Source organism: Hippocampus comes, unplaced genomic scaffold (genome assembly GCF_001891065.2).
Source record: "Hippocampus comes isolate QL1 unplaced genomic scaffold, H_comes_QL1_v1.1 scaffold7, whole genome shotgun sequence".
Lineage (NCBI taxonomy): Eukaryota > Metazoa > Chordata > Actinopteri > Syngnathiformes > Syngnathidae > Hippocampus > Hippocampus comes.
In genome coordinates, this window is record NW_017842060.1 from 8,093,483 (window position 1) to 8,115,731 (window position 22,249).

At 44.5% G+C, this 22,249-nt stretch overlaps 1 protein-coding gene across 10 annotated transcripts in view; it reads left to right on the forward strand.

Moving 5' to 3' along the window:
- nfixa (nuclear factor I/Xa) overlaps nt 1-22,249 on the forward strand; it is a 134,563-nt gene that overhangs the window by 34,828 nt on the left and 77,486 nt on the right. For 9 of the 10 annotated variants that reach the window (XM_019861840.1, XM_019861836.1, XM_019861841.1 and 6 more), the window contains one exon: nt 12,005-12,536. In XM_019861840.1, coding sequence (XP_019717399.1) covers nt 12,005-12,536 — 532 coding nt within the window. Of the gene's footprint in view, nt 1-10,682; nt 11,420-12,004; nt 12,537-22,249 lie in introns of those variants that run through there. The other variant, XM_019861839.1, reaches the window with a different exon arrangement.

Genomic DNA, 22,249 nt, shown 5'->3' on the forward strand with positions numbered 1-22,249 from the left:
GTGATGTGAAGGAATGCTAATGTTTCATAACCACATTACAAGCCTTAGAGGAAGTAATGGCTATCTGGAGAATCAAATCTCTGGCTTTTCTCCGCCCCTCAGATTTAAAATGTGTGTAATTTGGATTTTCCTCTCGAACAATAGTGTCGTTGTATTCCGGAATATATATATATATATATATATATATATATATATATATATATATTTTTTTTTCCCCCCACTAGGCGAAAGCACCAACAAGAGAAAAAAAATAAGAGGCTGCATTTTCTTTTTTTTTTTTTAATTGTGGTTTTTTTTTTGCATTTGTTTATTTTCACAGGCACGTTAGATAAAAATTCAGATGCATTAGTAGTGCAAATCCTGAAATAATTCTAACAGGATACAATCAGGGCCGGGCCGTGCCCTCTCTGACATGTGGCAGTGGAAAAAGGGAGCGAGGGATTTGTTGGCTTTATTATTAGGGCCTGCGAGTGTTGTTGATGGAGCGGCTCCATGCGAGTTGACTCACACACACACACACACACACACACACACACACACACACACACACACACACACACACACACACACACACACACACACACACACAGACAGCGGTGAATGCTACACTGAGCAGAGGTGTCAGCCTTGGCTGCTGACTCTATGAAAGGCAAACTCTTAGAAGTGTACGCTTGTGCGAGTGTGTGTGTCTGTGTGTGTGTCTGTGTGTGTGTGCGCCTGCGCTGTACTGAATTGCATGTGTGTGTGTGTGTGTGTGTGTGTGTGTGTGTGTGTGTGTGTGTGTGTGCGTGTGTGTGTGTGTGTGTGTGTGTGTGTGTGTGTGTGTGTGTGTGTGTGTGTGTGTGTGTGTGTGGGTTTAGCAGTGACGGCCAAGAAGCCTCGGCAGCATCTGACGTGGCAGCTCTTGCAGCTTTCAGTCCAGCTCGCTCCTTCTGGCGCACTTTCCTGTGATACTATCTTTTCATACAATCACATGTTTATAAATGGAGACCAAGTGGTGTTTGGGCATTGAGAATTGGTAAACACAGCACCATTCATGGAGGGAGGAACAGTGCGTCCAGGAACTGCGTTGCATTGGTTTCTAGGTAGACGGTAGAAATGCAGGTTGGAAGAAGATCAGTCGGCTTCAACTTTTGCGATGTCAAAATAATCTGAGCACCGGATTTTGCTTCCCCATGTTTAGCGGCATCTGGAAAATAGCTTTCTTTAGCTATCAAAATCCGACATGCAATCAGGGCAAAAAATGACAACCTACTCAAATGGGATTTCGTCGAGCTCTCAGCATTTGAATATGTTGAATGAGATTCTTTGTGCGATTTAAACTTTATTGCTGGATGAGGTCTGTAATTTTTTTTTTTTTTTGACCTTGCAGAATCCAATATTTCCACAGCTATATTTTTTCCCTCCGATTTCTGTCTTAAATGCTGATAAATATTTGGATCCTCACAATTTGTAATGGGAACATCCTTGTTAAAAAAAAAATGCCAAAGTCCAGGTGTTATAAAAACAAACAAAAAAAAATGCATCAATTAAAAAAAAAGTTATTTCTTTGGCAGAGCGAATAAAGTCTGAAATAATGTCTGATTCAATGGTACATTTGTTACATTCATGTATGACCACTCAAAATTTAGTTTTTCTAATTGTCCAATATAACCTTTTGTCCATAAAACACATTTAAAAAAAAATGGTCATCTTGAAGACTAGAGTAGCGATTGGCATCATGATCGATTAGCTCGTTGATTGATGGTAAGGATTGGCTTCTTTGTGCCGAACCGGCAAAATTTTGATTGCAACCGTTGGCGGCGCTGTGGACTCAGTCTCGACTCATTTGTGGCCAAAAGAACAATACATCGACGAAATCCTTTTATTCAGCATTGTTACATATACCATTGGCATGGCAGATACTGTAACCCCAAAGGAGTATGATTTTTAAAACTATGACAATGAATCGATAAATTGCTTCAAAACAAAACGTGGTTTGGAGTAGGAAAGGTGTTTAAAAAGTTGCATCAATAATTACAAAAGTTTTTTTTTTTTTTTAAATGTCTGTGCTGTTTGTACCCCACCTATCCTTACTTTCCCCCGTTCTTTTTATGAGAAATCCTTTTATCGAGATGAGTTTCCCCCGTTTTATGTCCCCTCTGAGGACATGTACTTATGGCTGTCTCCTTGCGGTGCTGCGGTGCTCCTGAGGTCTGCGCGAGTCGGTGGTTTGGGCCGGGGGAGTCGGCAAGTACGGTCGGAGGAGAGGAGAACCTCTCATTTATGTTTGGTGTGTGTGTGTCAGTCCTCGCTCTTTTTTTTCTTTTTTTTTTCCTTTTTTTTTTTGCTGCTCAATGGACAGCTAAAAGGAGAAAGCTGCGGTTTGAGGACAAACATTTCAAAAGGACCTAGTCTTTATACATGTGCGGCGGCGAAGGCTCTTTTGTTTCTCGCGCTGCATGCATTTGTCTGCATCCTCAGCATCTTCCGGCCCGGCATGCTGCTCGCCCCGCAGGGAACGCTACTCGAAATGGGCAGAGCGACCTTTAACCCTCGAGCTGCCAGCTCAAGACTCGCTCTGCGTCCCTCTTTGACCTAAACGGGGTCGAGCTTAGCAGCGATTAAGAGCCAGCTCCGGGAGTGCCATTTGAAACGGACACCTTCTAACCCTAATGGGATCAAAGTCGGCCGAGAGGCCACTTGGAGCGGCCGCAAAGCCTCCGAGTCAACACGGGGAGACAGACAGGCAAGTCAGAGTGCGCAGGCAAAGCCCCAGCTCATATCATGCCACGGGGAGTGGGCACCGGTTAACCCTGGTGGCGCCAACCCCCAGCAGGCAAGGCTCCAGCTCACATGATAAGCAGAATGAAATCTGCAAGCTTCAGTGTCCCTGATAGGACACTCTCACCAACATCGCCTCTCACGCTTGGCATGGCTGCCTTCTCCTCTGAAAAGTTGATTTTCATTCTTTCCTTTGTGGAAAGTAGCGTATTGTAACCAACATTAACGATCTTCTGCAGATATTTCATCCGACGCCAAATTGGATGACAAAATTGGCGCAGATACAGCTCCTCAACCGCTGATTTGTTTGGCTTCAGAAACAATTTTTGTCATCGAAAATAACGGAAACGGAATTAATCCGTCATCAATTTTAACGGTGGCCGTCATAAATTTTCACTTCACCGTGCAGGCCATGTTTGTGACATAGCAGTAAAACATAACTTATTTTCAACTTTGCCATAATTTACTGAGCTGTCAGAACAGTGAAAGTACACTGTCATAATCGTTCCGCAGTTTGTGCGGGGAGTTCCAAATTTCATTGTTTTCCCCTGAAAATGTCCAACAGCCAATAGGAAATATTTTTCATTAATGATATTGACAGAAAGTAAAGTTAGCCGTTACCAGATAACAAAGTTAGCAGTCTAGTCCTGTCTAGAATCGAGTTGGAGTCTCAGGATTTGTTTGTGGCAATTGTTTGACTCGTCACATTCATACTTAATGCTAGACATACCAAGAGGCAGCACTGATCAAGTTCATGATTTCTCACAATAAATGATCAACAGCGATTAATGAAGTTCACTTTATTTCTAGACTGTGCATTTCTACAAGTGTGTATATTTTGAATTTTTTTGAACATTCCTCAGAAATCACAATATCATCACTGTTGAGCTATCATGCGGTCACCATGTTGGTGATTTTTTGCTGAAATTTCCCCAAAACACTCCCATAGCCATACCAGCCCAGCGTAATCGGCTCCTCTTCTTGCATCTTACCCAAACCCGAATTCTGAATACCTTGTGTAAACTATTGTTGTTTCAATGCTGAGATAGTCACACATGTCCAGATCAAACACTTGACACTGCCGCCATTTATAAAATGTTTTAAATGTTTGTTTCCAAGCCCCAAATTTCCATCATGTAAATGACTGTCAAAAGTGACACTGTTTTATGATACCTGACTTGTAGTTTTGCAAAACCGGAGACAGAATTCCACACTAACTGAGGAGTGAACCGGAGATAAAGAGCACATGCAGGCCATTACGATGTTGAGCAGTAAAGCCCTGGGGGAGAACTGTAGCAACAATATAATGAAGGCAAAAAAAAAATTGTTAGGCAGAGACATTGACTAGTTTGGGGTGAAAGAAAGTCGAAGGCGGGGTGTACAGACTGAACATGCGAAGCGGGCACATTGGCAAAGCATTTTTTGGGGGATGGGGGAGGGGGAAATAAAAGGGCGAGGGCACCCTGCCCGGCTTTTGGAGAGAGGATGGCATCCCGCCTCGCCCACAGACAGAATGAGGAATAAAAGAATGAAGGGGAGAGAAAGTCTCTCAATAGTGCATCTCTTGTGTGAGGAGACGCAGTTTTCGCCGGCTGCTGCTGCTGCGGCTTGTTAGGAAGGCGGGGGGGGGGGGCCTATTGGGTTTCATTATCTGCTCTATTCTCTCTGTATTAGCTAACTATGAGGTCCAAGACCTCAAGGCCCCCCATGTGTGCTGCCCGTGGCGTATGCCTGTCAGAGGTGTTTGCGGCCTGCACTTCTGCTGGCAAGTGTGAGACCTGCCTGCCCGAGGCAAAAAGCTGCCATCCGCTTTTTAGTAGTTGGCAAATCTTTTGTTTCCAGCTATATGAAAGCCCGAATGACGTGATTTTGATTTTATTAAAAATGTCCGAGTGGTAAGAGTGGCTCCGTCACGACGTCCTGCCATTGGCTAGCAAGATGTCGAAAGTACTTGTCGGACGCTGGCCGATTGCTCTCAAGACAATCGGGTGAGAGAAAAGGGAGTCGGTGTGAAACTTCACACCTCTTTTCCTGCCTATTCTGGCACTCCCCTCCACACAAGCACCGTCCTGCCTCTGTTACATCTCTGATATAACCTCAAAAGAATGAAATTTGCCTGATCAGCTCCATCCATCCAATTTGTGACAATGCAGTTTCCACAGAACAGCGACGCGGGAAAGGGTTAGCGCATCTGGAGTGGAAATTGATTAAATCGGCTGAATAACACAAGCTAGCGAGGCTAACTTCTGTTCTCGTCCATCTTATTTTCATACCCATAACATGTGATTAGCGGTTAGCTTACCTTAAATTGACAAATGTCGTTGCTAAGTAGTAAAGTCAGCTAACCGACCACTCAACCGACGGGTTCAGCCCCCGCCGCCAATGGCAGGGTAAAAAGTTCTCCTCCCCTCATGCGATGCTGAGCGCCTGTGTGCGTATTTTCCCCATGCAACACGACAGAAACGTAATGTAATACAACATAAACACTCATACAGGGTTGCCTATGTGCATTCACTTATACTGTATATGCTTCACGTAATGCTACACCGGCCCGTCTTTTGCTCTTCGGTTCAAATGTTTGTAACCGGCAGGAACTCTTCATAACGTATAATGTTGCCCAGTTGTGTTTAAAAGAACTGATAGCATCGACTCTTGGAGAAAGGCGTCTCTCTAATCCAGCGCGCCGCTATCTAGATGAAACGTCAGTTTTGCATTACCGGCGGTGAGTGTGTAGTATTTCGCTGTAGTCGGCTTTTCGATCACCACAAAATATTTTGGGTGTATGGAGTTTTGCCTTTCCATCCACCAAAACCAAAGTCAGAAAATCCCCTATTTAGTTAACGGCGTTGCCAGATAAATACAATCAAAATATGATGGGATGTGTTTATAATTAAGTGTATGTGGTGATATTTATGCACAGAAAAACCACACCAGCCTCATGAAAAATCCTAGCGGAATAAATCTGGGTGTATGAAAAATGGCAAAGCACATCTTTGATGTGCATTTGTCTTTGCGCACAAATGTGGAATATTCCATCGCTCGGCCGTGCAGTGGGCAGATGCCGCGGCTCGCTAACAGTTCTGGCTTTCTCCGGAGCTGTATAAAGTCTTCCTGCCCGTCGCCTCATGCCATAAATGGCTTCCAGACTTTCACACGTACTAACGCTTCAGTGTTTAAAGACGCCTAATTACAAACGATGCGCGGACACACTCCGAACATCAATTTGCACTGATGGGATGGGAGGAAGATGAGGAGCAAATTTTACCTCGAATTCCGTGCGGGGGAATGACAGGAATTGGTGGCAGCGGGAAGGAAGTGTAAGTGAAAGGAAGAGAACAAATGTGTGTGGTCCTGAATTAAAAAAAAACAAAAACAATTCAAGACAGTTTCCAAAGAACAGCGTCGTATCAACTTTGTGTGTGATGATTTCATAACAAGCTCCCCAAATTCTACTCGCCATTTCACCCACTGGGCTCCTCCAAGCACACCTTACTTTCCTTGCTCTCCTCTCGGGAAGACAACATGGAAACTTTGCTCCAGCTACAGCCCCTCCTTCCCCCCTTTTCACCAGTAAAAGCTGGAGTAGGAATACATTTGTGCCATTTTCCAGTGATCCATGCTGCCTGTTTTATGTGAAAGTAGGAGCACTGAGAGTTTAAAATCTGCATTAAAAAAAAACACACAAGACCTTTTGTGCCCGCATTCCAGAAAGTCGGGAAAGCCTCACAGTGCTTCCCCGATATCACCACACACACTTGTCAATACTGGATGTGATTTTGTGCAGCAGATGTCAGGGATGAATTCCACACATCACATGTCCTGACATGCAGAAAGCTTCATCGGCTCTCTTTCTGTGTGCGGCGCATGCGTGCGGCCGTGTTTATCAAACTTTGATCTCGATCAGAGTTCTATTAAAAAAAAAAAAAAAAAAAAGCATATGCTGTGTGTGTCAACTCCAATTTTATGTGATCACCATGGCAGGAATGTAATGTATTGTTGCCAGATCACAAAATGTCATAGCATGAACCAGTCCGTGACAGAAAAAAGGTCAGGGACCACTATGTCCCGTTCCACATGACAACGCGCATGGATACACATGCACACACGCCCACAAAAAACCTCACTGCCATACTCTTGACTGAAATTACTACTGGAGATATTAATGAAGGTATGAATATATATTTAGTCTTGTATATTTCAACCACTATGAACACTTCAAACACTATAACAAAAGCATAGCAAAGCAGTTTTTGTGTTACGTTAGCATCAGACTCCATTGTGCGCTCAGTGTTCCGCACCCCAGAGAAAGCTGTGTTTGTGGGTAAAGTGGCAGTGCGAGCATGGATGGTGCCATGTACAAAATTAGTGAAGTCCAATTTGGATTTTAAGAGAGCTGCTGCTGTTCTTGTCCCAAAAATGTGAGAGCACCTTCAAGAAAAAAAGAAAACAGCATGCTATATTTGGTCAGCTTGCTTTTTTAATATGCTCATATAAGTTAAACACGTGTTTGGCAATTAAAACACTGAGCTCTGTATGGAATAATGAACAGCCATTTGTTTTCTCTCATCTGCTATTTGGTGTTGAATGTGCTAGTAACGTATAGTCAACAATGTGATGCTTGGTACTACCGGGACAAACTGGCAGCAATCCTTTTTTTGTCTTTCTTTTTACATGACTTGATGGGTAAATTTGCTTCATACAGTCTTGTTTTGACGTCTTTTCAACAAGCTTTCTAGTAGGGGTTTCTCTCTCTCTCTCTCTCTCTCTCTCTCTCTCTCTCTCTCTCTCTCTCTCTCTCTCTCTCTCTCTCTCTCTCTCTCTCTCTCTCTCTCTCTCTCTCTCTCTCTCTCTCTCTCTCTCTCTCTCTGCTTTAATACCCGTTTTAAATGACACATTTTGTTATTATTTTAGTTAATGAAGAGCCGAACGTTGATCGGGGCGAGCAGCCGTTAGGCACGTTGTGTGCCTGCAGGTCAGTGCAAACACCGCCAGCGCTACTTCACGTTGAGTAAATCGAACAGCAAACGCGAGGGGGGATTATGACGTATTTATGTATTTATTTACTTTTTACACCGTTTTTATTAGTAACGATTTCATCGTAAAGTGGTGTCATTGAATGAGGGACACATCAACGCTGCAGTGAACACGTTTGTTTTCAAATGTTACCTTCAATGGAGTGTGTGCTCATTTGGCAAACTTGAATTTCTAAATGTTCATTTGACAGGTCTCCCTGTAGTTCATGGCAAGGCCCCGTTTAGACCTGACTTTACCACACTACCTCTGTTGACACCAAACACTGGTGTTACTAATTAATTTGTCAAATTACTGGTGCAATTTGTTTTATAAAGTAGAAGGAATAACGCTGTCTTTCAATATTCCTCTCTGTGTTACTTTTGAGAGCTCCCAGTTGCTTTTTCACTGCCTTTCAAGCCTCGGCTCGGCTCTCACTCGGGAGGTGGACCCCGTCGGGGTGGGGGTGGGGGGGGGCTTGTCTTGGCTGGCCGGCGGAACAAAGGTCAACGTTGAGTGAAACACAGAGCATGGCATGCACAGATAAGAGGAGCCCTCGTGTTAATGCCAAGCTACTGATCCACACTAGGCTCCAGACAACTACCACCTGGGTAAACACAGGAAGCCTGAATGGGTGGTGGAATTTGAAATTGTCCAAATATTTTATCTATCTATCTATCTATTATCTATCTATCTATCTATCTATCTATCTATCTATCTATCTATCTATCTATCTATCTATCTATCTATCTATCTAGCGAGCGAGCTATCTAGCGAGCTATCTAGCGAGCTAGCGATCTGGCTCGCTAGCTAGCTGTGTGTGTTTGAGATGTTATGACCTGTTTTCTGAAGCTGAGCCATAATTGGTTGTTACCTGAGCTCGCAGCAACTTTGATATCATTTTTAGTCAACAGCAATTGGCAAAATGAGATGGACAGAAAACCGATGGATTTTACTGCTGAACTCAGATATTTCAAAATTCAATGGTCATAGGTCACATTAATGGTGGATTTTTTTTTTTTTAATGATTAATTTCATCTCATATTTTTATTCCCCCTAAACCTGACATTTGAACAGGGGTGTGTACGACTTTTTATATCCACTGTACATATGTTATTCGGAAGAATCGTCACCCATGCCTGCTCAGTCCGGTCCAGATGGGGTAGGCACCTTCCCCAGTCAGCTATGTGGTCCTGCCAGCTCACTAGCAACCCACTTAGCCAAGCAGTCATGGCCCCAGCCAGCCAGTCAGCGGACTGGAGCCTTTCGTCGTCCAGACATTCACAGAGGGAGCAGGCCAGGCTAGTGGCGATGATGGCGTGCGCCAAGTAAAGGACTCTGGCCTTTTGTAAGGTGTTCACGCACAAACACACAGGCGGTCGGTCCCATTGCACGGCAGACAGCTTGGCCCCACTATGAAATGCCTAGGCCCTCAAGTTTGCCGCCTGACAAGTTAGCTGGTCCTCTTGCCGAGATTCCGAGTCATGTCTCTGTAATCCCTCGTTGAGTAATAACATTGGAGGTAGAAACATTGCTAAACGTTCCAGTCTCTGCTAGGGCATTTGTACAATGGAGGATGCTTTAAAATGAAAGAAAAAAAATTTTTTTGAGGAGAAAAGTTATGAGAAGTAAAGTTGGAGTGTCATGAGAACAAAGTCCTGAACAAAATTCTTGAGATTAGCATGTTTATTTGCAACTTTTTTTTCCCTCAAAATGTCGCAATTCTGCTAACTTTTTTCTCATACGAAAACTTGACTCATGTAATGAGGGCTACTATTGCAATATTGAAACGTATTGTAAATATTTTCTTGTATATTGCAACTTGCAGCTTCAAAATTGCCTTTTTTCCTTGTAATATTTCAACATTATGCTCGTAACGTTGTGACTTTATTCTTGTAAATAATGGTGGGGGTTCATAATGCTTGTCACATCACAACTTTAATCTCTTGAAATGAACTTTTTTCTAAAAATGACCACTTCATTCATGTCACAGTTGAACTTTATTTTCATAACTGCAATTATAATTCATAATTATAACATTTAATTCAATGACTTGTAGTATTATAAAATTCTGCCCTTGTGGCCGCAGTTATATGGGTCAGCCCGCGAGCGTGAAACGTATTGATTGCCACGAATTTGGTTATGAGCTGCTTCTTGTTTGTTCTGACCGTTTCCTCAGTCATCGTCATAATTCTTGGAAATAAAAATGCGGTCCGATTACAAGCATCTCTAATGTGAAGGCCCACTACATGATAACATTCAAGCGCCGCATGGGACGCACAATGAGGCATTTCAGTTAGCTTGCACCATTGCTCACCATCAACTGCGCCAATTCATTGTGCACGCATTCCACTTCCGTCATAATTTTTAGAGACCTGCTTTGTCGTATTTTGAAACAGGAGAGCGTGTTTGTGGATGGTATTTTTTTTTTGTTGGGAACCATGTGTGTGTTTGTATGTGGGGTGGGGGTGACAGGCATTTTCACCCCCCCTTCCGCCCCTCCATCTCCTCGCCTCCTTGTTTGTGTGGCAAATCCGGGAGCAGCTGCTGGTCTCAGGGTCTAGTGGGATTTTTGGGCCTGTGTTTTCTCATGCCATGCCATGCCAAGGTGCTGTAATGCGAGCGGTTAGTGTGGCGGGGGGGGGGGGGGGTTTTGGGGGGGGGGGGGGGGTTGGGGGTCGTGATGGGGATGGCGGCGGCGGCGGGGGGAGGTGAGGGGGTTCAGTCGGCAGGTGGTGTCTAGATTGGACGCATGTAAAATTGTTATATCCTCTGGACTTTGCCTTTTTGCACTAGATTGGAACTCGACTATTTGGCTAATGACGCACTCTCTCTCCCTCACTCGCTCTCTCTGCCAGCCACCGAGCGTACACCCCCAACCCGCCCCTGCCTCATTGCCTCTGCCCCTGCCATCGCTCTTCCCTCCCTCCTCGGCGCTGCGAGCGCGCGTATTGGCTGGGCGGCCCGTGACTGGGTGCCAAATAGGTGGTCCCTGCGCATGTTGGCACACTTTCAGTCAATGGGTGCAGAAGCAAAGTGAGGAGGAAGAGAGAGAAGGCAAAGAGGGCGAAAAAAGAAGCGGCACTCGGGTTTGCCAGCGGTCGCGCGCACTCTTCCAACATTGATTCCGTCCTCTTGTTTTGCTTTTTTTTTTTTTAAACCTCCTTTGTGCTCACTCCCCTGTCCAGCTCTCTCGTCGCCTCTCTCTCTTCGATTCGACTGAACTCTACCCACTTTGCCAAGAGTTGCTTTTTTTTTTTTTTTTACCCCGTCAAGATATTTTTCGACATTTTTGACAATTTGATCCACTTGATGCACTTATTTGCTTGCATTTATCCTGGTAGCTTTTTTTTGACAGAAGTTCCTGAACTTCTTTCCATTCTCCTTCTGCTGTGCTCTTGAACAACAACTCTCCTGCTCCTGCTACACTACCTCCTGTGTTCCTTTGCTGGTATTACACCTTGCCCCTCGGCTTTTTTTTTTTTTTTTTTTTTTTAACCTTTGGCTGCTTTCACTGGACAGTTCGAGTCCCTCATTCTACTTTACATTTTTCAAAATATTTGCCCATTTCTCCGGTGCAGATTGACAAAACTTTTTTTTTTTTTTTGCAATCTGCCGGGTCAATTTATGATGAAAGAGAAAAATGGTAACTACCATTTTATTTTGCTGTGTGTGTGTGTGTGTGTGTGTGTGTGTGTGTATATATATATATATATATATATATATAGTGTGTGTGTGTGTGCTTTGTTAATTGGATATTAATTGTGAAAATATTTTTTTCAATATGAGGGCTAAAAAAGATTCCGTTACAATTGTTTTCTTTTTGATGTATACAATAACTGTTTGAAATTCAGCCAAGATGAGCTAATGAATTACTTATCACCTGTCTTAAAGTGTTATGCTGAAAGTATTTCTGTCAATGTGATGTCTGTTTGGGGAGAGAGTGTCAGGCACTCTCTCTCTTTCTCTCTCTCTCTCTCTTTCACACACACACTCTCACTCTCTCTCTATTTCGGCGCCTCTCGTTCATTCCCTCGCTCCGCTCGCACGGAGCAGGCGCCGCTCCTCCATGCTGCGCGCCGGTGCTAACTGCCTCACCTCTCTCTTCCCGTCCTCCCCCCCACTCCCCCTCTCCCCGTCCTTCTCTCCCCCGTTCTCCCCCTCCTCGTCCTGCTTCCCTCCATCCTCCCTTTCCTCCTCCGCCCTCCCCCCGTCCTCCTCCCTCATCCAGGATGAATTCCACCCCTTCATCGAGGCCCTGCTGCCCCACGTCCGCGCCTTCGCCTACACCTGGTTCAACCTGCAGGCCCGCAAGCGCAAGTACTTCAAGAAGCACGAGAAGCGCATGTCCAAAGAGGAAGAGCGCGCCGTGAAGGACGAGCTGCTGGGGGAGAAGCCCGAGATCAAACAGAAGTGGGCCTCGCGCCTGCTGGCCAAGCTCCGCAAGGACATCCGGCCCGAGTTCCGTGAGGACTTTGTGCTCACCATCACGGGGAAGAAGCCCCCCTGCTGCGTGCTGTCCAACCCCGACCAGAAGGGCAAGATGCGCCGCATCGACTGCCTGCGCCAGGCCGACAAGGTGTGGCGGCTGGACCTGGTCATGGTCATCCTGTTCAAAGGCAGCCCCCTGGAGAGCACGGACGGGGAGCGCCTGGTCAAGTCGCCGCAGTGCACCAACCCGGGCCTGTGCGTCCAGCCGCACCACATCGGGGTGTCCGTCAAGGAGCTGGACCTCTACCTGGCCTACTTCGTCCACACGCCAGGTATGTGGGGCAACCCGCAACTCTCGTGGGATGGCAGGGCGGACAAACGCTGAAAACCTAAATAGGGGCATCTTCTCCTAAAATCACATAAACATGCCAGTGAGCATGTGCTAGAAAACCTTCAGCATGGTGTCCACGGAGCCTTCCAATATTCAGGCCTTGAGCATCCTTAAAAACGAAAACTTCCAGCATTCGAATATCTTAGAAATGCCGCACATACAATACACAACATCATCATAGTTTCCCGTAAATGTCCTGTATTTTTCTATTGCAGAACAATACAACAAAAAGAAATGGGTTTCAAAAAGATAAATAAGCCCTCTTCATTCATACTAATGTGTGATATTACATCTCTAAACAGCCTTAAAATAATCTAATGACTGCATAATAAATAATGGAAATGTAATCGAAATAGCCCGTGAACATAATTTCACATTTTAATCATGTAATATTTTTCCCTCGCTTCCCTTGTTGCTTCATATTTGTTTACATGGCAGCATAGAACCAAATGTAGTAGTAATGAGTGTGTGTGTGTGTGTGTGTGTGTGTGTGTGTGTGTGTGTGTGTAGAGGGCATTGGTCCAACATGCCCTGGCAAGTCAATGCTGCTTTTTCCAAGTGAAGCATTCGCGCCTTTATATAAACACCTAGTTTATTTTGAGTGTGTGTGTGTGTGTGTGTGTGTGTGTGTGTGTGTGTGTGTGTGTGTGTGTGTGTGTGTGCACGCGCGCATGTACTTTTGCGTATTTTTACATGATCATCACCACTGCAAATGTTTGTGAGACAACGGAGATTAGCTGTTTCAAACATTTTTTTTCCCAATTCTGATGAAATTGCATGTGTGGTGATAAGGCTATTGTAGCCAGGGATTGTCATTTGGCCACAACCCAGAAGTGTGTGTGTGCGTGCGTGCGTGCGTGTGTGTGTGTGTGTGTGTGTGTGTGTGTGTGTGTGTGTGTGTGTGTGTGTGTGTGTGTGTGTGTGTGTGTGTGTGTGTGAACAAGAGAGCTGCGAGTCTCCTGCTCTCAGGCCGCAGGCTGCTGCCGCCTTCACCGTCTGCCTGAACGCCTGCGCTGCCTTGGACCTGCCTGCCAAACAGACACACACACACACACACACACACACACACACACACACACAGTCAGCCAGTACTCACACAGCCACCTTCACACCCGTACAAAAACACACAGCTAAAAAAAAAAAAAAGAGAGAAAAAGAATAGCCAAACAACTCATCTTTGTAGCGTACTTTCACACTTTTGTCCAAACATGGTTTTAGTCGCATACACACACCCACACAGCACACATACCAGCCAAAGACCATCCTCGATACATTTTCATATAGCCAAAGTGTGTTGTATCGCAGCCATCATGATGGATAGACACACACACACACACACACACACACACACACACACACACACACACACACACACACACACACACACAGACGTGCGCGTTCGTTCAGCCAAACATCGCTCGCCGTAGCTTCCCATGCAGCCATTTTACACACAGTCAAAATACTGTGCTGTGTTGTAGTGTTTTTCCAACACACACATGCGCATGCACACATGAAGCACGTTTCACAGCCAAATCCTCTAAAAACACATCGGCTCGTGACCTAATATTATTTCAGCTGGATTTTTTTTTTTTTTTTTTTTTTTTTTTGGGGGGGGGGGGGGGGGCGGCATTTCAAATGAGTGTCGACCAGCATCTATCTCACAGACACAACACACACACAAATGACTAGTTATGCTGTCACAGCCTCCTCTTGGTATCCTCTTGTCTTCCATGTATACACACACTCGCATGAAGCCACAATCTCAGTACAGGCCAACACCTCGCAACTCTGGCAGCTTCGCTCTGTGTGGGTCGATTTGTGGCACATGATGAAATCGCTTTTTAATTTTTTTGTCCAAATGCCCAGTTTTAATGAGGATGAATTTCTTTTTTTTTTTTCATTTTGAGTAAATTTTGAGTAAAATTCCACTCTTCACAATTGAATTATCTGTGCTGTTGTCCTTCAATTAGCTGCATTTATTGATCACTTTTCTCAAAAAAAAAAAAGCTTATACAATGTGTGCAATACTAAAATATTGTTTTCCATTGAAAACGACCAGCTCAAATTTATGAATGACTGCAAAAAATGGATTCAAAACATATCCGAGTTCCTGCTGTTAAATGTGACGATTTTAATCATAATGTAAAACAAACGCATGATTTACAATTGTAATTGCTTGTGATGAACATTTATTTTCACCCCAATATTTGATAATTGATATGTGTTTGCATGCACTGCTCCATAGAAGCACTTGAAATGATCTTTTTTTTTTTTTCTATACATGCGCACATAAGGTGTACATAAACAAGTCGTGTCCGTTTTTAGTACGCGAGGTCAGCACACGGCTGCCTAGTGGGGGTCGTTCACGGTGCACGGCTCATTCGTAATGTCCACTCGCTGTGTGCTCTCTCTCCTGTTTGCTTAACGGCGGTGTGCCTCAGCACTTTTCCTTCCTCCAGACAGAGCAGCCTAAGTTGGAGAGAACATTTGGGGCCTGCAGAGAGCCAGAGGCGGGGGGGATGAAAGCAAAGACAAAGGGCAAACCGCTGTCTTCGAGCCTGGCCGAAGGTCAACCGTTTTATCACGCTTGGCTCCAGTTAAGTGTCAGGTCGCCAAAGCGTATCCGTGAGCCAGCACTCTTGAAGGCCCGTGTTTTTTCTCTCACGTTCGTGTTTTTTTTCTTTGGGGGGGGGGGGGGTTTCAGTCGCGCCATGAATGACACGACGTGCTCATTGTTTGTTTTTTGTTTGCCTTGCATTTTGTCGGGCTTTGGCGTCCGCCTTTGCCGCTCCCGTTTGATCCCGTACACACTGTTGTTTTGTCTCCTTAAACATGGCCCTCATTGTTGCTCGCGCAGAGGTAAAGTCTCCGCTCATCTCTTTTGTTTATATTGTGGAAGACGGCGAGCGGGAGAGCGCGAGAGTGCGCGTTGGAAAGGAGCGAGCAGGCTGCAATAGTGATTGTTCCGTTTGGCAGCGCCCGAGCCCGCTTGGTGTGGGAAGAAGAGAAAGACGTCTTGTGTTTTGTTTATGACAAAGTGGCAAAAAGCTGCCACGGGGAATCTCTGGGCTCTCTGTCAGGCTTTCTCAGGCTGTTCCTCAGCCAGACAGTCAGCCAGCCTTCGAGATCCCTCTCTGTTTTATGGAGCACCACAGCCGTGACAGAACAAACTGCGGCGCCATCATACGCGGCACACGTCCTCGTGTTTTCAGACACCTCCGATAAACGGCAACATGTCTTTGAAATGTTGTCACCCTAACGCTGGCTGGCGGGAGACACGGCAGATGAACAAAGAATCTTCACGGTGACTTCAAGTGTGTTTTTTTTTTTTTCCTTTTTAAATACACAAAGCTGAAGTGTAGACCGACAATAGTGTACCTGTGTGTGAAGCCCTCACAGGAGGCAAACTGACCAGGTTCAGTGCGTTACGAACGTTTCGCGATGCACACGTCAATAAAGTTCTCGCATCGACGCTTAGCAAGTATTATAATAATGTGCGAACGTGAGGGTGAGTGACAGTTTGTCTACACGTGCTTAGCAATTGGCCGGCGACCAGTCCAGGGTGTACACTCGCCCAAAACCAGCTGGGATGGGCTGCAACTCAGCAGCGATACCACTAAACGGCGAACAGTTGCGCGTGTTTTTGAAGGCAGCGCATGTTGCGTTCTCGTCATTCTAGATCGCGAATGTTCGCCATACGTTTGCCTGCAACTTTTCTTGCAACGAGAAAAAAAAACCACTAAAACTGTTGGCTAACGTCTAGCGAACGTTCGGCAAAATTTTGCGACTTTGAACAAACTCTGGCGTGAACGCGCATTTTTCTACCTTCGCCGTGAGAGATCATCTGGTGTGCCGTATTGTTTGATTTGGCTGGAAAAATGATTTATGTCCTCCCCCACCCCCCCAAAAAAAATGTTAATTTATCCATGCCAACCATGTATTCTAACAAGCATCTCACCACGAGATGATGGAAAGTGCATAGTGAACCTGTGTATCCATTTTTGGTGAATGGTTTCGCCAAGTGGTGTGCTGCAATTTTTTTTTTTGTAGTAAATATGTGCCTTGGCTCAATAAAGGTTGAGAACCACTGTTTGATACAGATTAATTTATTGCTTGTGTTTGTTAAGAAAACACACTAGAAGACTACCTCTAAAAGTAATCATTTTGAGGGGAGGAAGTGAGGGACATAATTGGATTACTTTTCAAATTCGTTTAGCCCTTCTAGAAATTCTAAATGGATATAATTTGTTGTAATGGAAAGTATTTATTTTTCTCCCCCAAATAGGTTTCATGACCCAGCCGCTCCAGGTTGACTTCTGTCTCGTTATCCTAATAGCAAAATTGTCAAGTCAAATTTTAACTTCCTGTTACCAAATCACTAAAGAATCCTTGTGTTGTACTTGCTAAAAAAAAAAAAAAAAGTTCTTTCTTGTTTCCCGAAAGTGCTCAAGTATGACTTGGGCAATGATGTTATGAGGTTAATAATATGTACTTGTTGTTGTTATTACTAACCAAGCCCCTCCTCCCATGTCTACGTTTCCCACTACTTAGTAATGGCCATGCTTTGCGTTGTTTTCGGACATTTAGCTCACAAGCAACTCGCTGGCCGTCCGCCGCCAATTCCTTGTGCTAAACGAGGAGGGAGGAATCTCCTTGCACAAGCCTTTGGTGTTATTGTTCGGCCTTGGTTGGAGGTCTGCTACTGAGCGCTCTCGTTAAGACTCAGACTGTTATTATTATAATGGCGATAGCGATCTCTTGGCCCACAAGTGCCAACGTTCTGCATGATAACCACAAACTGGCGCGCTTCCTGTGAATGAATGAATGAGTGTCTGCTTGGATAGTGAGCTCTGACGCCTGCGAAGGTGGGCGTGCGGTATCACGACAGCAATCCATTTACTGCTTGGCCTAATGTGTTTGATTTGCCTCATAAAACAATATACGTATTGTGCTGTTTTAGATTAAAAGCCAGGACATTTATCATTTCCCCCAGCATGGAAAGAGAGATTAAAAAAGCATTTGTCAGGCCCAAAGTTAGCTCAGTGCACTTACTCATACTTTGGAACTCGGTCCGCCTCTTTTATTCCTTCCGCGAGCCGAGAGTGTGAGTATGAAAAAGATGTTTTGAATGTGTTTCCAATCAAAAAAAAAAAAAGAAAAAAAGAAAAGAGAGTGCAGCACAGGAAATTTGCCGTCACTCCGAGGGAGGTGTGAAATGTGCGCACCGTGCCATTTGTGCCGTGACCGCTCCTCGCTGCGCGCTCTGCGCTGCCAGATCCCGCCTCCCTCGCGCCGGAGTCCCGCTTGGACGGAGAAACCCCCCGGCACTGAAGCCAGACCCCTGACTCACTGACCACAGGAAGGATTCTCAAATCAAGTGCCCTCTTGTGCACGCAAAAACCGCGCCACAAATAAGAGTCAGTGTAAAAATAGCGTTGGGATGCATAAGAACATAATACAGCATAATCAAGGAGGCTGGAATTAAATTAATTAGCGTACTGTAGTATTCCTTTGCTGGTTGGGTACCTTTAAGGGGCGCGGCCTAGTGAGTGACCTCAGTAGCTTGTTGATGGTTGGCAAGTTAGTTCAGTGTGAGTTTCCGGATGCAGCAGCTCCTTTCGCGTGTTCTCATGTGTCTGACTGCTTTTTCCCGTTTTCCTTACGTGGGCTCTCCTTGCCCACATACAGGGGCATTACAGTACCTTAATACAGCCCCTCAAATTTTGACCCGCAACACGAGCAAAAAAAATGGGCCAAAGCGACGGCTTCTAACTGGCGAACAATGATGAATTGCTCACAGCATGGTGCGAGTTTTCTTATGGATTCCACAACTCTCCACTGTTTTGTCAAACTTTTATTCTTTTTTTTTTTTCCCCCCCCTCTGTGAAAATAATCTGTTGTTAATTACGTCCTGATCCCTTCTCTGGCTCCCATGACATCACACGAGTCTCTTGGTCCATGTGCCTAAGTGTCGTTTTCTGTTTGTATGTGCGGGCACAGCTCAGGATGACCCTCGGAGGTGAAAGTGTGCACTGAATGAAATGGGAGTCAGTCAGGTCTGAGGCTTTTGTCTTGCGTGCTGTGGGAACCGGGCCCGCAAAGCCCTCCGCATGCAGAGTGGCTCTGGCATCAGTGAGCGTTTGCCCGTCGGCCTTCGTTTACCAGGGCCCGCCCATCTTTTCACGCGCCACCGGGAGGTGACGATAGAAGGGAGAAAGAGGCGTTAGAAAAAGGGAGCGTCTTCTCTCGCTGCCTTTGGCCGCGGAAGAGAAAGTCTGGTATTTGGACTGCTCCCGGGATCGGTCTAAGCCAAAGCCTTGCTGTGTGATTGTGCGCTCCAACACACACACAAGCTGAATTGAGGCTTGCGTAGAGGACGGATTTCGATCAGTCGAAAAGCCACAGGATCTTTATTCAACTCATGAGACTGCGACTACTCAAACACACATGAGGGGAAAAGAAAAATCAGAACACGTTTTTGTCATTAGCCTCCGGATTAATTGTCCACTGACAAGTTGTGTGATCCCCCCACCCCGCGAATTTCTTTTCGTTTCTCTCACTGCAAACTGCAAAGCCACAGAGAGATTAACAAGCCCACACCTGCATTTGTTTCTGTGTCGTGTTTGCTGATATGCAGAAGATTATTTTAGAGGAATTTCAAGTCGGTCATATTGGTAGAACGGGTAGACAGTTGCTATTTTGCAATTTTTTTTTTTTTTAATCCATTTCACTCTAATCTTCTTGTCAGTTTGAATAAACTCAGTTGTCACATCCACATTTGTCCTCAGGCCAGGCTCACAGTGCAGTCGTGGATGTTTTAGTTATAATTTTTTTTTTTTTTATTTAAGTGGAAGATGGCTATTGCAGCTAAATGAATGCTATGAATTTAGTTTTTCCAGACGATTTTCTTCTCCTCTGGTGATCTGAAACGCAAAGACTGCTATACCATTTGAGAATTACAGCTCCAATTGCATGAAATAACATTTGAGTTCCCTAAAGCCTTTTCGTATTTATTACATCAAAGATTAATGGCGTTCAATTAGATCTATAATAACAAAATGTGATACATTTCCATTGGGGTGGGAATTATTTATTTCGTTAATTGCCTTACAATGTTTTAATTTCATGTTGCGTGAGGGCGTTTCTAGGCACTATGGAACCCAGTTTAATATGTGCTGATTAGATTTAATTACACGTTAAAACACTTAACGATTGTCAAATAAAAAAAAAAAAAATTAAAATGCGTGTAGGCACGGCTAAGCGTGATTTAAAAAAAAAATTATGACCTTAGCCGGGTAGGCTTTTTTTTTCCCAGTTTTTAATTTGGAGAAAAAAGCCTAGAGAGAGCAAGGAAAAACAAGGGGGGGGGGAAAGGAGAGTCAAAAGCAACGAGGGGCTGGTATTGTCTGTATTAATACGGTGTCTTCCCAGCGCCGGCTCTTTTCAGCCTTTTGTTGCCGCTCCAACCGTGTAATGTGTCCGTCCCCAAAATCCACATAGCCACTCAGGAGTGTTAGCCGGCCTCAGCAGAGGCAGACAGGACGAGGGGGGGCGGGGGGGGGTGGCAGAGTGACATGGGTAATGCTCACTATCAGGCTGGCCTGCCAGGGTTAGAAGAGCCATGGAGGACGGCTTATTCACCAAGGCTGCGCCCACAGCGAGGCCCAAGCTTTGGTTGCTCCCGTCAGACTCCGATACGTTCACAATTAAAATAGTTCTTTTACAATTCAGAGGTGTCAAACTCATTTTTGTTGTGGGTAGTTAAGAGGGTTGTTCTGACTGCGACTAAAATGTATAATCACATCACATTGTGACTAGCTCGCTACTGTACTCGTGAGGATAAAGCGGTTCAGGTATTGGGTGGATGGATGTTTTCAAGAATAAATTCAAGTTGAAATCAGAAGGCATGGAAAGTAGTAGCAATTAAATATTTTGAGCTCGCTAGATATTTTCCAATGGATGTGACGATAAGCGGTTCAGATTATGGATGGATGGATGTTAAGAGGGCAATAAATGTAATATCCATTGAAAGTGAAAAAAAATGCAATTTCTGTGAAAATATTTTACAATAATGAGAACAATAATTCGATTTAGCAAAAAAAAAAAAAAAAAGCGGGCATATTTTACTTGCTTCAGTAAGCCACATAAAATGATTTCATGGGCCAGAAATAGCCCCGTGCCTTAAGTTTGACACTTTTTCAAATCCATAAAGTCACTGGTTAAAATCATGTGCCTCTTTTTTAAAAAGGTGATTAAAAAAATTCTTTCCTACGTGATTTTGCACATTTGGTTGACAAGGTAAAGAAAAAAAAATAATGTGGGCAAATTTAACACAGCAGAAGAGTCTAATGTTCAGAAAGTGAGAGGCTGAGTTGTCGGCTGTTTTTGGCACAGCGCTATCACTTGTCTGCAAGATGCCAAATTTTCAGATAGACTCCCTGCCAACCTCCTCCCTCTGATCCTCGCTTTCTTCTCGTCTCTTTTTCAGGTTCCTCTTTCACACGTTCCCCTATTCTTTTATTCCTCTTTAGGGTTCAAACGAAGGCCCTCCCCTAGCCTCATTAGCACCGAGGAGTCCTGTTTGCTGCTTCAGAAAAATGTAAAATAATTTGTAAGTGCAAACATTTTAGTGCTCAATAGGACCATTATCTGTGTTTTTCTTGAATGGCGGCCATCAAGAGGTTGTGAGCCTTGACTTTGGGATGTCGCCCCTCCCCTCCTATTTAAAAAAAAAAAAAACTTTTTTTTTTTTTTTTTTTACATGCAATATTTACTCGCGAAAATTTGTTTCAAAATCAAATAGTGGGACAGCACAATCTCCTAGTGGTTAGGACTTCTGCCTCACAGTTGCGGGTGGCAGGTTTGAATCTTCCTCACACATTCAAAAAATATATATGTAAAGTTAATTGAAGACTCTAAATTGTTTATAGGTGTGAATGTTAGTGGAAATGGCTTTGTCGACATGTGCCCCCCCCCACCCCAGATTGGTTGGCGACCAGTCCAGGGTGAGCCCTGCCATGCACCCAAATTCACTTCAGATAAGCTCCAGCTCACGCTTTACTGGCATTGGCGGGTCAGGCCAATGTTTCCAATAACGTTTTCATGTAAACCAGCACCCAAGGGAAGTTACCCATTTGATAACCAATTAAAACAACAACTAAAATAAAGTAAAACTACTCACCCTTTGCAGACCCCTGTCTGGCACGTAGCGGAGAGAGAAAAGGAAGGCGCTTGCAAAGCGATGCTGCCACCTTGTGGCGTGTTGTGGTATTGCTGAAACGCACTAAGAGGAGTTCATCTATTCACCGAGTCTCAACGGATCTGCTCATGTTTCGCGTATTGTTATGCATGGTTGGTCAACCTCCAAGTTTTGTTTGACTTTTGAGGTGTACTTATTAAAAAATAAATAAATTAAATCGCATGAATTCCAAATTTTTCGTCTTGCAGGGCATTCAACTGTATGATAAGTCATTCAATTTTCCACATTATGTATATTTGTCGTGGCTGTTTTTGTGTTTTGTTTTTTTGCTTGTCAGTAAAGTTAAAATTAGTTTGTGGAGCGTCACCAGGGCGCCGTTTGATGTTGATGACACCGCGAGAAAGCAAGCAGTTTATAGAAGATAGACGGCCGTGTTAGGGTGGGTGTTCGGCGGG